The 16,194-nt window shown below is 35.9% G+C and overlaps 1 protein-coding gene across 5 annotated transcripts in view; it reads right to left on the reverse strand.

Moving 5' to 3' along the window:
- The window catches only part of fgf13a (fibroblast growth factor 13a), a 263,927-nt gene that overhangs the window by 57,888 nt on the left and 189,845 nt on the right, over positions 1-16,194 (reverse strand). The window contains exon 1 of one of the 5 annotated variants that reach the window (XM_061900049.1): positions 7,218-7,331. The exons of 3 other annotated variants lie outside the window; for them this stretch is intronic. In XM_061900049.1, coding sequence (XP_061756033.1) covers positions 7,218-7,254 — 37 coding nt within the window. In that variant the 5' untranslated portion in view covers positions 7,255-7,331. Of the gene's footprint in view, positions 1-646; positions 1,138-7,217; positions 7,332-16,194 lie in introns of those variants that run through there. One more of the 5 variants, XM_061900047.1, reaches the window with a different exon arrangement.

Below are 16,194 nucleotides of genomic sequence, written 5' to 3' on the forward strand. Positions count from 1 at the left end.
CATTTTACACCAAAATTCTCCCTTTTCTGTCTACGCACCGTGTCTGCTTGTAAGTACTCTGTGTGTGTGCACTGCCGAACATGCTGTAAAACCAGCAATGTCACCGCGTGACGACGCCGTAAAAAAATAAATAAATAAAACAGGTACTTTTTAGAGGCGGTATTGTACCGATTGTTATATTACACTAGTAGAGATATAGCATACAATAAATAAATCATTTCATAAAATAAAATAATCATATCATCAAATAAATCATATCATACAATAAATAAATAAAACAGGTACTTTTTAGAGGCGGTATTGTACCGATTGTGATATCACACTAGTAGAGATATATCATACAATAAATACATCATATCATAAAATAAAATAATCATATCATATCATCAAATAAATCATATCATACAATAAATAAATAAAACAGGTACTTTTTAGAGGCGGTATTGTACCGATTGTGATATCACACTAGTAGCGGTATACAGTACAAGCGTAGTTTGCACAGAAATGAAGTTCGGTCCTTTGCGGTTTGAAGGAGCAGACGTTGACGGAGGAAGCATCCGTTAATGTGTCCCTCCGCTCAGACTCGCCGGTTCAAGGTGTGTCCTTGAATCGACCAACTTTGTGAAAAAGTGTGAGCACAACACACCTGGCCGCCTCCTGCGCCGCTTCTTGGAGCCAAAGAGTTTGACCCGGGAGAAGACGTTGAGCCGGCCGGGTTTGTCGCAGCTGCCTTTGCTCTTGCTGGGGCTGCTGACACAGCGGCAGGCGTTGGACTTTTCCCGCTCCCTCGCCTGCCGCTTCTGCCTGATGAGGGAACTGGCGATGGCGGCGGCCATGGCCACTTTGGCGGCCTGGAAGACCTGAGCCCGAAGAAACAAACAAAAAAAAAAAAAAACGCCCCGAGTCCTGGCTAAAAGAGTCCGGATACGGCGATCAGAAGCCCGGCTTCAGGAAGAAAAGGTCCGGGGATGTGAAGAAGAATCCATGGGGGGTCATTTAGCGCCTGGGGCGGGGAAGCTTGGTCATGGAACACCTGTTTGACGCGGGGGTCGAGCGGGAGGACGTCAGCCGAGGAGAGACTTTTTCCTCCTCATGTTGGAGGCGAGGCGCGGACTGCCGAGAGCCGCCTGGCAGCATCCCACCTCCAGCTCGCACGACCAGCAGCTCGGAGGGGGTGGAAGGATGGGGAGGAGAGGGAGGTGGGGGGGGGGGGGGTGCAGCGTGCGTGGGTGTGCTCACAGAGGTGGGCATCGTGTAAACCTGATCCGCATCATTTGTCATGTGCGCTTCAGAGAAAAGGCGCTCAATTGTGCTGATTCAGCAGTATGCGCTAAAATATGCCGGATGGAAAAAAAAAATTCATTGATATTCAAATTCATCTTTTTCAGCGCCCGAATGCAGCTGGGATAGGCTCCAGCACCCCTCCGTCACCCCCAAAGTGACAAACGGTAGAAAATGGATGGATGGATAGCATGCATTTTTAAATTGCTGTGCATATATATTTATTTGTTTAATGATGGATTATGTTACTTGTTTTAATTACTGTTATATTAAAGTCCCATTGCTTTCTTTATGAATATGTTGGGTTAAAATTAGGTTTGGTTCAGGTTAGGGTTAAGTTGGGTAAAATTTGGTTACATTAGAGTCGCATTGCTTTCTTTATGAAGGTGTTGGGTTAGGGTTAGGGCTAGGTTAGGGTTAGAAATAGGTTAGGGTTAGGTCAAGTTACTTTTTCTTCCATTACAGTCACATTGCTTTTTTATGAATGCGTTGGGTTAGGGTTCAGGTTCGGGTTAGGTTAATTACTGTTACATTGCACTCGCATTGATTTCTTTATGAATGTGTTGGGTTAGGTTCGGGTTTAAGTTCAGGTCAGAGTTAGGTTAGGTTACCTTATTTCCTTGAATTGCCGCCGGGGGCGCTAATTATTTTAAAACCTCTTCTCACTCCGGCGTTTACCAAAGGCATGCGGTAAATTTAGGCCTGCGCTTATAAATTTGAGTGTGATGTAAGGATCCCATCATGAAAAGCACATTTAATAAAAAAACGTTATTATGGTCTTACCTTTATTTATAAATGAAGTCCATGCGCAGCTCCTTCTGATCAAAAGCATCAATAACTTGTTTATAAAAGTCTTTCTTCAGTTTTAAAAGTCTCTCTGTCTCGATGGAGATCTTCCTTTATTACCTCCTGCTTCTATTGAAAGTCCAGTTTAGAAAACGGTTTTATTTTAGATATGTAATCCTCCATGTTAAAAGTGCAAGCGAGAGGAAAAATAAACGATCGCTGCTCACTCTTGCTGCTTGTTGTCACTTCTTCTGCAGCCGAGTAGTCGCAAGAAGGATCACTAGCGCCCTCTACCACCAGGAGGCAGGAGTCATTTAATGACTCATATTTGACACACGCAGCTACGGTATATTAATAAAACATAGCTGCTTACTGTTCTTCTTAGCATATTCAATAGCTTGGACCTTAAATCCTACTGAATAGCTCAAAATCTTCTTCCCTTTATGCGATTTCAAATGATTGAAATCAGCCTCCTCCATTTTGAAAACGACGACAGGTGAAGTGTCACTCGTGACGTGACGAGTTTGACCCGGCGGAAATTCTAGACATATGCTAATTATTTGGCGAAACGAGTTTGACCTGGCAGAAATTTTAGACATGCGCTAATAAAAATAATATTTTGCGAAACGAGTTTGACCCGGCAGTAATTCTAGGCAGGTGCATACTATATACCTAACGGCAATTCAAGGAAATACGGTAGGTTAGGTTCAGGTTAGGTCAGGGTTAGGTTAGGGTTAGGTTTGGTTTGCCCTAGGTAGGGGGGAAGGTATGGCGCAGTTGGAAGAGTGGCTGTGCCAGCAACCTGAGGGTTCCTGGTTCGATCCCCACCTTCTACCAACATAGTCATTTCAATCAGTTTTATCTTTATTAATTCTTGTGTAATTGATTTTCATCCCATATTTGTTCCCACTACCGCACCTTAAGTTGGAGTCCCTCATCTTATTTACAAATATAATGACAGTAAAGTCCATTCTATTCTATTCTAGTCACGTCCGTTGTGCCCTTGAGCAAGACGCGTCACCCTTGCTCCTGATGGGTGGTGGTTAGGGCCTTGCATGGGAGCTCCCGCCATCAGTGTGTGTGAATGGATGAATGTGGAAATAGTGTCAAAGTACCTTGAAGGTACAAAAGCACTTTACAAGTATAACCCAGTTACATGAATGTCCATCCATCCATCCATTTTTCTACCGCTTGTCCCACTCGGGGTCGCTGGTGCCTATCTCAGCTGCATTCGGGCGGATGGTGGGGTACACCCTGGATAAGTCGCCACCTCATCACAGATAGACAACATTCACACTTTTCTAAATGTAATTAATCAAATGTAACTTGTTCAGTAGAAGAATTGAAAAGTAAAGAAATGGACACACCGGTTGTAAGAAAAACTAGGTAAAGAAGTTGTAAATTACAACTTCTTTAAATGCTCGTATTTTTCTTCAAGCACCGACCAGGAGTGGCAAGCATAAATCATGAAGCATGAAGTGTCCAAAGTGCGGCCCACAGGTAATTTTTTAACGGCCCTACGGCACATTTTAAAAATACGATTGAAAAATGTTTAAAACGTAAAAAGTGATATAAAGGAGCAAAATGTAACAAGTAAATGTTGCAATGTTTACTCTAATAACACAAAGCTGCCATGCAGGCTGTTTCTTTCTCTAAAAAATAATAATGAATCAAAATCAATGTCATTATGAATTATTGACCTATTCAAGGCTCTAATTACGTCACTTTAAATTTTCCACTTTGAGATATTTTTGGGGGAAAATTTTGCATATTTTGTGTTTGCCATATAAAAAAACTGGGATGTTTTTTTTTTAAGAAGGGCCTAAAATGAACAAACAGAAAACATAAACAACAATAAAACGTATAATTGACAGATAGATCTGGAGTTGAGCTTGAGATTATTGTGTTAAAAGTAAAAAGTAAAAAAAATGTTTATAATTTATTTTTTAACACTTTAATGAGTAGGACCTTTTTGATCCCCAATAATTTTAATGTGATTTGTTTTTAAGTGTCATTGCTCAAAAAATAATAATTAATTAAAATCAATAGTGTTATGAGTTATTGACCTTTTTAATGCTCCAATTATTGTATAATCTCAAATATTCCAGGTAAAAAAATTATTGGGTGAAAATATTGCATATTTTGTGATATTTCCAGAAAAAACTGTTTTTTTGTGACAAAAAGAGTATACAACTTAAATCTTTAAAATTATTATATTGACAGATAGACTTAATGTTGATCTAGATATTTAAAACTTGAATAATAATAAAAATAATAATACTGAATAATGACACATTTTTTATATTTTTTTGACCAAAAACCCTTTGGGGCCCCTGAGATCAAGCCTGAGTGGAGGCCGAAATGTATATTTGTTATACATATAATGTATTGGTTTTTAAAATAAATGGCTCCCGCTTGCTTTTATTTTTCAATGTGCGGCTCTCAGTGGATAAAGTTTGGACACCCCTGATTTAATATCATGTCAATGAAGCTTTTTTTTATATTATTATATTCTAATCCTTGATTATGTCAGACTATATGTAATTATGGAAGATTGTAAAAAAGTTCTTTGAGTGCAAGAAGAAAAGCCCAATGGGTTTAATTCCCTTAAGTTATATTTTTAGCTTGTAAAAATTGTTCTATGAGTGCAATAAGAAACATATGTTTATTGCACTGTAAGATTTACTGTTAAAACAAAGCCAAAATTGACACTTTTTCCAGGTTCCCTTTAGTTGAAAAAGTATCAATATCCATTTTGGTACTGGTACCAAAGTATTGGTATTGGGGAAATAATAGTTGTATTATTATTTTGCCATTTTTGTACTTTCCAAGCGAGATTTGCATTCAAAAAAGGGTTAAATGTATTCTTAAACTACTTATTTCTTGTATTGTACTAATAACATTTGGACCTCTCCATAGTTCATCATGCAATGTTTGTTGTTGATGAGCAATTAGGGACCACGTGGTACAACTGCTTTGCAATCAAGAGTTCATTTGACTTCAACTCTGGCAAACAGGCTAAACAACAGCACCACCTAGCGGCCCACAGACACATTTTTACAGCTTTTTATATTTTTTAAGCACTGACTGCAAGCTGGCACTAAGCAATGTTAAATGTTTATGTTAGTCAGTCAGTCAGTTAGTTATTTGGTTACAGTTTTTTTAGAACACGTGTAAAATAGAATTACAATGTAATGCATGACATATTTCCGGTTGTTTCACAACGGCACGTCCGAAAGGGAGTAGGAAGAAGCCGAGTTTGTTTAATCCCATTTCTTTGTGCTCTGTTTGTAACAGAACAGTAAAATAAATAAATATACCATAAGTAAGTAAACACATAAATAAATATAAGACAAATAAACATATAAACATTAGATACAATTCTCATAAATGAATAGTTGAGTAACTTATTCATTAAAGAGATGAATGACATTATATAATGTTGTTTTCTTAAAAAAAAGGTTTAAGATGTTTATCATAATTCTTCTTTTGTTGTGCTTTGTTTGTAACAAAACAGTAAATAAATAAATACATAATTATACCATAATTAAGTAATACATGAATAAATATGAGACATATCAACATACACATATTAATTAAAGTTTTCATACATAGTTGAGTCATTTATTGTTCACCTGGGAGATAAATGACATTAGTTAATGTTGTTTTCTTTAACTTGTTTGAAGATGTTTGTCATCATTCGTATTTTTGTTTGTAACAGAACAGTAAATAAATAAATAAACAATAATTAAGTAAATACATAAATAAAAATAAGACATATAAACATATACACATTAGTTAACGTTCTCATAAATAGTTGAGTCATTTATTGTTCATTGAGGAGATGAAAGACATTATCTAATGTTGTTTTCTTTAAAGAGGTTCAAGATGTTTATCATAGTTATTTTGTTTGTAACAAAAAAGTAAATAAATACATTAATATATAATAAGTAAGTAAAAAAATATTAAATAAATAAATAAATATAAGACATAATAATGTAAGTTGTCATAAATAACTGAGTAATTTATTGTTCACCTTGGAGATAATTGACATTATCTAATGTTGTTTTCTTTAAAACGGTTCAAGTTGTTTATCATAATTCTTAATTTTTGTACTTTGTGAACACTTTTACTTTAAACAGTTTCTTAAAATATTATTGCCGTCATTATCTAATGTTATTGATATTTTTTTTTTTTATTTCAAGTTGTTTATCATAATTCTTTAATATTTGTACTTTGTGAACACTTGTAGTTTGAACAGTTTCTTAAAGTGGATCATTTTAGTGCTTTGTTTGATTTCCTTGCTTATCCAAATCATTTTTCCAATCTGTGGAAAAACCTTTAATCTTACACAATATATCTCCCATAGTGCAATATATATATATATATATATATATATATATATATATATATATATATATATATATATATATATATATATATATATATATAAGTACGTGCCGGGAACGACGCCGCAAGCGAGATCAGGTGCATGGATCGCGCACCTGGATATAATTAATGAATCATCTCGCACTGTTAAAAGGGCCGGCAGCTGTGAACGCAAGGGACGGAGGCGGAGAGACTGGAAGAAGCAGGAGTGCAGCTGACGCAGAGCGAGAGAGGAGGAGAGCCGAAGACAGACGACGAGCGAGCGGAAAAGAGGAGCGGAAAAGCAAACTGGACTGAGGTGTTTATTGAAAAATAAACACAATCAAACTGCTCAGTCATGTCCTTCCTTGGTGGTCCATGGAACCCGCGAGGCGATGGCTTGAGACCGTCACAATATACATATATATATATATATAAATGTTTGTTGTTTATTCTATCAAACTATTAAAAAAAAACTGATATTACATAAGAGTTGGTTTTGTTCCTAAATCACTTCGCTGCACTCTACAATTATTCAAGTCCAACACTTTTCTACAGGCAAAACATGTACAAATGTAAAAGTTAGACGTATAAAAGATGTAAAAATCAAGTTTCAAGGCTACAAACGCAGCAAAGTCTAAGGTGCATTGTCCCTCTCAAGCTACAATAACACATGGAACATGAAAAATACTCCTTTAATAACAAAAGCATTTCAGCACCACGGACAGCTCCAACACTAAAAAGGCAACAAAAGAAGGCTAAAAATAGGTTTTGCATCTTACCTGACACCGTTTTCCTTAAAGGAAAAGTCACATTCATGCCAGGCGACTGGACTGAGCGGTTCTGGGCGGTGTCGGGTGGAGCGGAGTCGTCTCCAGCACACGCTCAGCAAAGTTAGTTAGTTGGTCAGTCAGTTAGTTAGTCAGTTATTAATTTATTTATTTGGTTAGTCAGTTAGTTAGTTTCAGTTTATTTGAAACACGCGTAAAATAGAATTACAATGTCATGCATCACATATTTCCAGTTGTTTTACATCCGAAAAGGAGTAGAAAGAGTTTATTTAATCCCATTTCTTTGTGTTTTGTTTGTAACAGAAAAATGAATAAATAAATATACCATAAATAAGTAATAAATATAAATAAATATAAGACGAATAAACATATACACATTAGTTAAAGTGCTCATAAATTAGCAGTTTCTTAAAGTGGATCATTTTAGTGTTTTGTTTGATTTCCTTGCTTATCCAAATCCATTTTGCAATCTGTGGAAAAACTTTTATTCTTGCACAATATACAAACCCCGTTTCCATATGAGTTGGGAAATTGTGTTAGATGTAAATATAAACAGAATACAATGATTTGCAAATCCTTTTCAACCCATATTCAGTTGAATATGCTACAAAGACAACATATTTAATGTTCAAACTCATAAACTTTTTTTTAGTGTGCAAAAATTCATTAACTTTAGAATTTAATGCCAGCAACACATGACAAAGAAGTTGGGAAAGGTGACAATAAATACTGATAAAGTTGGGGAATGCTCATCAAACACTTATTTGGAACATCCCACATGTGTGCAGGCTAATTGGGAACAGGTGGGTGCCATGATTGGGTATAAAAACAGCTTCCCAATAAATGCTCAGTCTTTCACGAGAAAGGATGGGGCGAGGTACACCCCTTTGTCCACAACTGCGTGAGCAAATAGTCAAACAGTTTAAGAACAACGTTACTCAAAGTGCAAATGCAAGACATTTAGGGATTTCAACATCTACGCTCCATAATATCATCGAAAGGTTCAGAGAATCTGGAGAAATCACTCCACGTAAGCGGCATGGCCGGAAACCAACATTGAATGACCGTGACCTTCCATCCCTCAGACGGCGTTGTATCAACAACCGACATCAATCTCTAAAGGATATCGCCACAAGGGCTCAGGAACACTTCATAAAACCAGTGTCAGTAACTACAGGTGGTCGCTACATCTGTAAGTGCAAGTTAAAGCTCTACTATGCAAAGCCAAACCCATTTATCAACAACATCCAGAAACACCGCCAGCTTCTCTGGGCCCGAGATCTTCTAAGATGGACTGATGCAAAGTGGAAAAGTGTTCTGTGGTCTGAAGAGTCCATGTTTCAAATTGTTTTTGGAAATATTTGACATCATGTCATCCGGACCAAAGAAGAAGCGAACCATCCAGACTCTTATCAACGGAATGTTGAAAAGCCAGCATCTGTGATGGTTTGGGGGTGCATTAGTGGCCAAGGCATGGGTAACTTACACATCTGTGAAGGCACCATTAATGCTGAAAGGTATATACAGGTTTTAGAACAACATATACTGCCATCCAAGCGCAATCTTTTTCAGGGACGCCCCTGCTTATTTCAGCAAGACAATGCCAAGCCACATTCAGCACGTGTTACAACAGCGTGGCTTCGTAAAAAAAAGAGTGCGGGTACTTTCCTGGCCCGCCTGCAGTCCAGACCTGTCTCCCATGGAAAATGTGTGGCGCAATATGAAGCGTAAAATAGGACAGTGGAGACCCCGGACTGTTGAAGGACTGAAGCTCTACATAAAACAAGAATGGGAAAGAATTCCACATTCAAAGCTTCAACAATTAGTTTCCGCAGTTCCCAAACGTTTATTGAGTGTTGTTAAAAGAAAAAGTGATGTAACACAGTGGTGAACATGCCCTTTCCCAACTACTTTGGCACGTGTTGCAGCCATGAAATTCAAAGTTTTTTAATATTTGCAAAAAATATATATAAAGTTTATGAGTTTGAACATCAAATATGTTGTCTTTGTAGTGCATTCAACTGAATATGGTTTGAAAAGGATTTGCAAATCATTGTATTCTGTTTGTATTTACATCTAACACAATCTCCCCGACTCATATGGAAACGGGGTTTGTATCTCACATAGTGTAATATATATTTATTCTATCAAAGTGTAGAAAAAACAAACTGATATTACATAAGAGTCTGTTTTGTTCCTAAATCACTTCACTGCACTCTACAATTATTCAAGTCCAACGCATGTTTGTTTCTTTTCCACAGGCAAAACATGTACAAATATAAAAGTTAGATGTATAAAAGATGTAAAAGTCAAGTTTCAAGGCTACAAAAGCAGCAAACTCTAAGGTGCATTGTCCCTCTCAAGCTACAATAACACATGGAACATGAAAAATACTCCTTTAACAACAAAAGCATTTCAGCACCACGGACAGCTCCAACACTAAAAAGGCAACAAAAGAAGGCTAAAAATAGGTTTTGCATCTTACCTGACACCGTTTTCCTTAAAGGAAAAGTCACATTCATGCCAGGCGACTGGACTGAGCGGTTCTGGGCGGTGTCGGGTGGAGCGGAGTCGTCTCCAGCACACGCTCAGCAAAGTTGGAGCGGACAACAACTGGCGGAAGATGCCTTGCCAAAGAGGCGCGACTGTCGAAGGCGTGGCCACGGATGGTCACAGGACATTAGGCGACATTAGGAGTCATGAAACATTCATCCGGAAGTCCCGCCTGCTCGTGGGTCGGACCCCGGGGGTAAAGAGTGGCGGACACTTCTTGTCCTGCGGGGGCAGCAGTCAAGACTCGGGTGTCACGTTTCAGAGGCGATGTAAAGCGAGCTGATAATGCGCCGACTAAACCGGTTATTGCGGGCCTTTCCACTCTGGACTGAACAAATATCGACGCGAGACAACAATAGAACGCCGTGCATTAGACAAAGAGTCTTTGGCCAGGACCAGCTCCGACAAAACCTGCCACAAACTGATGATGCAACCTTTACTGGCAAAGTCATGTCAAAATGCATCCCATAATAGCACTCAGTATTTATAAGGCAGCTTATATTCATACACTAATTAAGTGTGCTGTTACTCCTTAAGTGCTTTTATTTGTCGGCCGTAGTGTTGTCTCGATACCAATAATTTGGTACCAAAATATTAATAATATATTTAATTTGTAAAATAAAAAAACACTTTACATTGAGCAAACAACCTCAAAGTGCCACAGTGTAAAAAATAGTAATAATAATAATAAAAAAGATAATAAAACTAATAAAATATAAAAGTAAAAACAGCCCAATAGCTAGAACCAGCATGCATGTCTATAAAAAGGCTTTTTTTAAAATATGTTTTTTTTAAAACTTTTTTAAAAGCATCCACAGTCTGTGGTACCCTCAGGTGGTCAGGGAGAGCGTTCCACAGACTGGGAGCAGCGGAGCAGAAAGCCCGGTCTCCCAGAGTTCGTAGCTTTGTCCGTGGAGGTTGGAGGAATTAGCCTGTATACTTTTCGATACTTTTCTACATAAAGGGGACCACAAAAAATGTCATTATTTGCTTTATTTGAACAAAAAATGCTACAGTACATGAAACATGTGTATTATTGTCATTTAGTCCTTACGTGAACTCCTAATTAGTCTGCCGACGTATGCATTAACATATTATCTCATTTATACACCTATACACCACGTCCAAATATTACTTTCAATTAAAAACAAACATTCCCGGTTTTCACAAAATTTCGAGGAATTCCGTAATACCATTTCTCAATTAAAATTGTTACTACTTCAACATTTCTCGACCGATTTCAAAAATTCCAACACCAACCATTTCAACTCGTTTCGAACATTGAAAGTATTTAAAATGTTCCCGAAATTCCCACATTTCTATGAAATGTCCAAAAATGGGACATTTTTCAAAGTTCCACAGTTCCCACATTTTGTATCCAATTCAAACTGTTCCAACTTCCAAATATTCAGCCTGTTCAAGAATGGTGTGCTTTCCTTCAACAATTGTCAAAAAAATCCCAGATTTCCTGGAATTCTCAGTTTTTAGGGACATTTTCCCATTCAAAATGAATTATCCATTTTCCACACTTCCACAATTCCCACATTTTTCAAGCCATTCAAAGCATTTGAACATCAACACATTCCACTCATCCTGGACATTCAAACTATCATTTTTTAAGTAAAATAACATCCAGGAATTCCCTTTTTTTCAAACCCTTCACATTTTTCAACCCACTTCATCAGTTTCACTGTCAAAACATTCCTCTTAATCAAGACGAAAAATTCCCGGTTTTCACAAAATTCCAAGAATTCCGTAATACCATTTCTCAAATAAAAATGTGACTACTTCAGCATTTCTCGACCAATTTCAAAAATTCCAACACCAACCATTTCAACTCGTTTCGAACATTGAAAGTATTTAAAATGTTCCCGAAATTCCCACATTACCATGAAATTCCCATTGAAAAGGATGGGACATTTTTCTAAGTTCCCACATTTTGTATTCAATTCAAACTGTTCCAACTTCCAACTATTCAGCCTGGTCAACAATTGTGTGCTTTCCTTCAACAATTGTCAAAAAAAATCCCAGATTTCCTGGAATTCTCAGTTTTTAGGGACATTTTCCCATTTAAAATGAATTATCCATTTTCCACACTTCCACAATTCCCACATTTTTCAAGCCATTCAAAGCATTTGAACATCAACACATTCCACTCATCCTGGACATTCAAACTATCATTTTTTAAGTAAAATAAAATCCAGAAATTCCCAGAATTCCTTTTTTTTTCAAACCCTTCACATTTTTCAACCCACTTCATCAGTTTCACTTTAAAAACATTCCTCTTAATCAAGACGAACAATTCCCGGTTTTCCCAAAATTCCAAGAATTCCGTAATGCCATTTCTCAATTAAAATTGTTACTACTTCAACATTTCTCGACCAATTTCAAAAATTCCAACACCAACCATTTCAACTCGTTCCGAACATTGAAAGTATTTAAAATTTTCCCGAAATTCCCACATTTCCATGAAATTCCCATTGAAAAGAATGGGACATTTTTCAAAGTTCCACAGTTCCAACATTTTGTATCCAATTCAAACTGTTCCAACTTCCAAATATTCAGCCTGTTCAAGAATGGTGTGCTTTCCTTCAACAATTGTCAAAAAAATCCCAGATTTCCTGGAATTCTCAGTTTTTAGGGACATTTTCCCATTCAAAATGAATCATCCATTTTCCACACTTACACAATTCCCACATTTTTCAAGCCATTCAAAGCATTTGAACATCAACACATTCCACTCATCCTGGACATTCAAACTATAATTTTTTAAGTAAAATAAAATCCAGGAATTCCCAGAATTCCCTTTTTTTCAAACCCTTCACATTTTTCAACCCACTTCATCAGTTTCACTGTCAAAACATTCCTCTTAATCAAGATGAAAAATTCCCGGTTTTCCCCAAATTCCAGGAATTCCGTAATACCATTACTCAATTAAAATTGTTACTACTTCAACATTTCTCGACCAATTTCAAAAATTCCAACACCAACCATTTCAACTCGTTCCGAACATTGAAAGTATTTAAAAATGTTCCCAAAATTCCCACATTTCCATGAAATGTCCAAGAATGGGACATTTTTCAAAGTTCCACAGTTCCCACATTTTGTATCCAATTCAAACTGTTTCAACTTCCAAATATTCAGCCTGTTCAAGAATTGTGTGATCTCCTTCAACAATTGCAAAAAAAATAAATCCTGGATTTCCTGGAATTCTCAGTTTTTAAGGACATTTTCCCATTCAAAATGAATTAGCCATTTTCCACACTTCCACAATTCCCACATTTTTCAAGCCATTCAAAGCATTTGAACATCAACACATTCCACTCATCCCGGACATTCAAACTAACACTTTCCCAAGTTCCAAACCCAAATTCCCGGTTTTCCTGGAAATTGAAACTCTTCAACATTCACACTATTCTTACATTCAGACTACATTCGGTCAGCATTTCACTTCAACTTCAGCGTCGGAGCATTCACACTCAATCCTCATCTAGTTCTTATTTGCAGTAGCTCTTTATTTCTATTTTAGCGTTAATCTCTGAAAGTAATTCTCACCTGCACAAATTCAAAGTGTGTAGTTAATGGAATGTTCTAATAAAAGTAGACAGTGCAAAATAACAAATTAATCAACTTCCATTTAGGACTTGGCACAACATTAACCTTACTTGGGTACTGATTAATGTGAGGGGCTACCAGTTTGATACACACTTAAATAAATTGACAGAAATAGCCAATTTGCTAAATGTACCTTTAATTAATAAATCAAAATGGGTATTTTTCCGTCGTACATTTTTTTTCCTTTTACGGAAGGTTTTTTGTACAGAATAAATGATGAAAAAACTCTTAATTGAACGGTTTAAAAGAGGAAAAAACACCCAAAAAATTCAAATTAAATTTTTAAACATAGTTTATCTTCAATTTTGACTCTTTAAAATTCAAAATTCAACCGAAAAAAATGAAGAGAAAAACTAGCCAATTCGAATCTTTTTGAAAAAAATTTTAAACATTTTTTATGGAACATCATTTGTAATTTTTCCTGATTAAGATTAATTTTAGAATTTTGATGACATATTTAAATAGGTTAAAATCCAATCTGCACTTTGTTAGAATATATAACTAATTGGACCAATCTATATTTCTAACAAAGACAAATCATTATTTGTTTCTAAATATTCCAGAACAAAAATTTTAAAAGAAATTCAAAAGACTTTGAAATACGATTTAAATTTGATTCTACAGATTTTCGAGATTTGCCGGAATAAAGTTTTTGAATTTTAATCATATTAAGTTTGAAGAAATATTTTACAAATATTTTTCGTCGAAAAAACAGAACCTAAAATGAAGAATTAAATTGAAATGTATTTATTATTATTTACAATAAAATAATACTTGAACATTGATTTAAATTGTCAGGAAAGAAGAGGAAGGAATTTAAAAGTGTAAAAAGGTATATGTGTTTAAAAATCCTAAAATCATTTTTAAGGTTGAATTTTTTTCTCTAAAAATGTCTTTCTGAAAGTTATAAGAAGCAAAGTAAAAAAAAAAATGAATTTATTTAAGTGAAGACCAAGTCTTTAACATATTTTCTTGGAATTTCAAATTCTATTTGAGTTTTGTCTCTTAGAATTAAAAATGTTGAGCAAAACGAGACCAGCTTGCTAGTAAATAAATACAATTTAAAAAAATAGAGGCAGCTCACTGGTAAGTGCTGCTATTTGAGCTATTTTTAGAACAGGCCAGCGGGCGACTCATTTGGTCCTTATGGGTGACCTGGTGCCCGCGGGCACCGCGTTGGTGACCCCTGAACTACACAATACTTTGCAACCTGTTACTCAACTTTTTTAAGTTTTAAGTTGCAACCTTACCAACAGGTCGAACAATTTCAATTAATTAAGCCCTTTTTATTCATCTATTGTGATAACGGTGAGGTTTTAATGGTCTGTGACGTCATCGTGTGGCACTGAACTCAACTGAGAGTCACTTCTGAGATTTGATGGGACAAACTATAACTGGGCTGGATAGAGTGTGGGTGTAGTTTCACCATGTGACCACTAGAGGGCAGAAGGCGCCTATTTACCTAGAGACCACCCTGGTGGCTGACAACATGACCTCAGGAACATTCTACTTCTACCTTCATGACACACTACAAATTTCCCACGCAGATGATGAAAAATGCTTAGTAAGCACATATTGGACACATACAGCACTATTAAGTTTGATTGATTGATTGATTATTAGTGGGAGAAGTCCACAAAGTCTAGGAAATGAAACGACAAATGCGAAGAAAGTGCATGAAACATCACTCATGCAGTGTTAATGTTGATACTGTCATGATATCACGTGACAGATCGATGTCTCGTATCAGTTTCATTTTTTTTCCACAACCGGTTTGTCACCACTTCCCCTCTGGTCCGACCTCGAATGTTTCCTGATGACACCGCCGTCCCTAATTGGCAATTAAGAGTCCTCTCATGGGATGTTTGATTGCTTTCTGTCTGAATGTGCTTCCTGTGCCCGGTGGGGTTTTTTTCCCATGCACTTCCCTGCCGCACTACTTCTGTCTTCACCCTAACAGAAGGGGGTTTTATCTGCACTTTGCTTGAGGTCTCTGCATCCTGCGGTCCGAGCCGACAGCACTAAATGTAGACTGTAATAAAAACACTTTAATGGAGCCTTTTCACACAAGAGTTTTTATTTGAAATATGTTTGTCAGGCTGTTCTTGAGGTTAATGATCCCATTCAGAATCAATTCTCCTTTAAGAAGGATTCTAAACTCCAATTTTGTACTTTTTTTTAATAACAATCGATGCTAGTTCAATGCTGGACTAAATCCCTCCATCAAATAGATGAAGAGCTCTGATAAATGTATGTAATACTTAACAAATCTGGCCTTGTTTATTAAAATTCTACCCAACATTTATTAAAGTGGCTGGACAGCACAGATTTTGAAAAAATAAAAAATAAATATCACAAAAAAAATTCTAATAAAATATAGTTGAAAAGAAATAACACGTAAAAAGTACAGTAAATAAATTCTAACTAAATTAATAATATATAGCTGCATAATTGATGATAAATAGTTATATATCTATGTTAAATTAATTGTCAATAAAATTAAGGTGCATAGGAAAATACAGCTTCAGCACTTTACTCATATTGTTTTGCGCTAATGACCTAGCTTCAGATTTATTTTGTTTGGTTTGTATTATCATTACTGCCACAAGTGGTGGAAAAGTCCATTTAATTTCATATATATATATATATATATATATATATATATATATATATATATATATATATATATATATATATATATATATACATATATATATATATATATATATACACACATATATATATATATATATATATAATTTTAAAAAACATCAAATTGATAAAGAAAATATATAAAATT

Source organism: Nerophis ophidion, linkage group LG05, assembly GCF_033978795.1.
Source record: "Nerophis ophidion isolate RoL-2023_Sa linkage group LG05, RoL_Noph_v1.0, whole genome shotgun sequence".
NCBI lineage: Eukaryota > Metazoa > Chordata > Actinopteri > Syngnathiformes > Syngnathidae > Nerophis > Nerophis ophidion.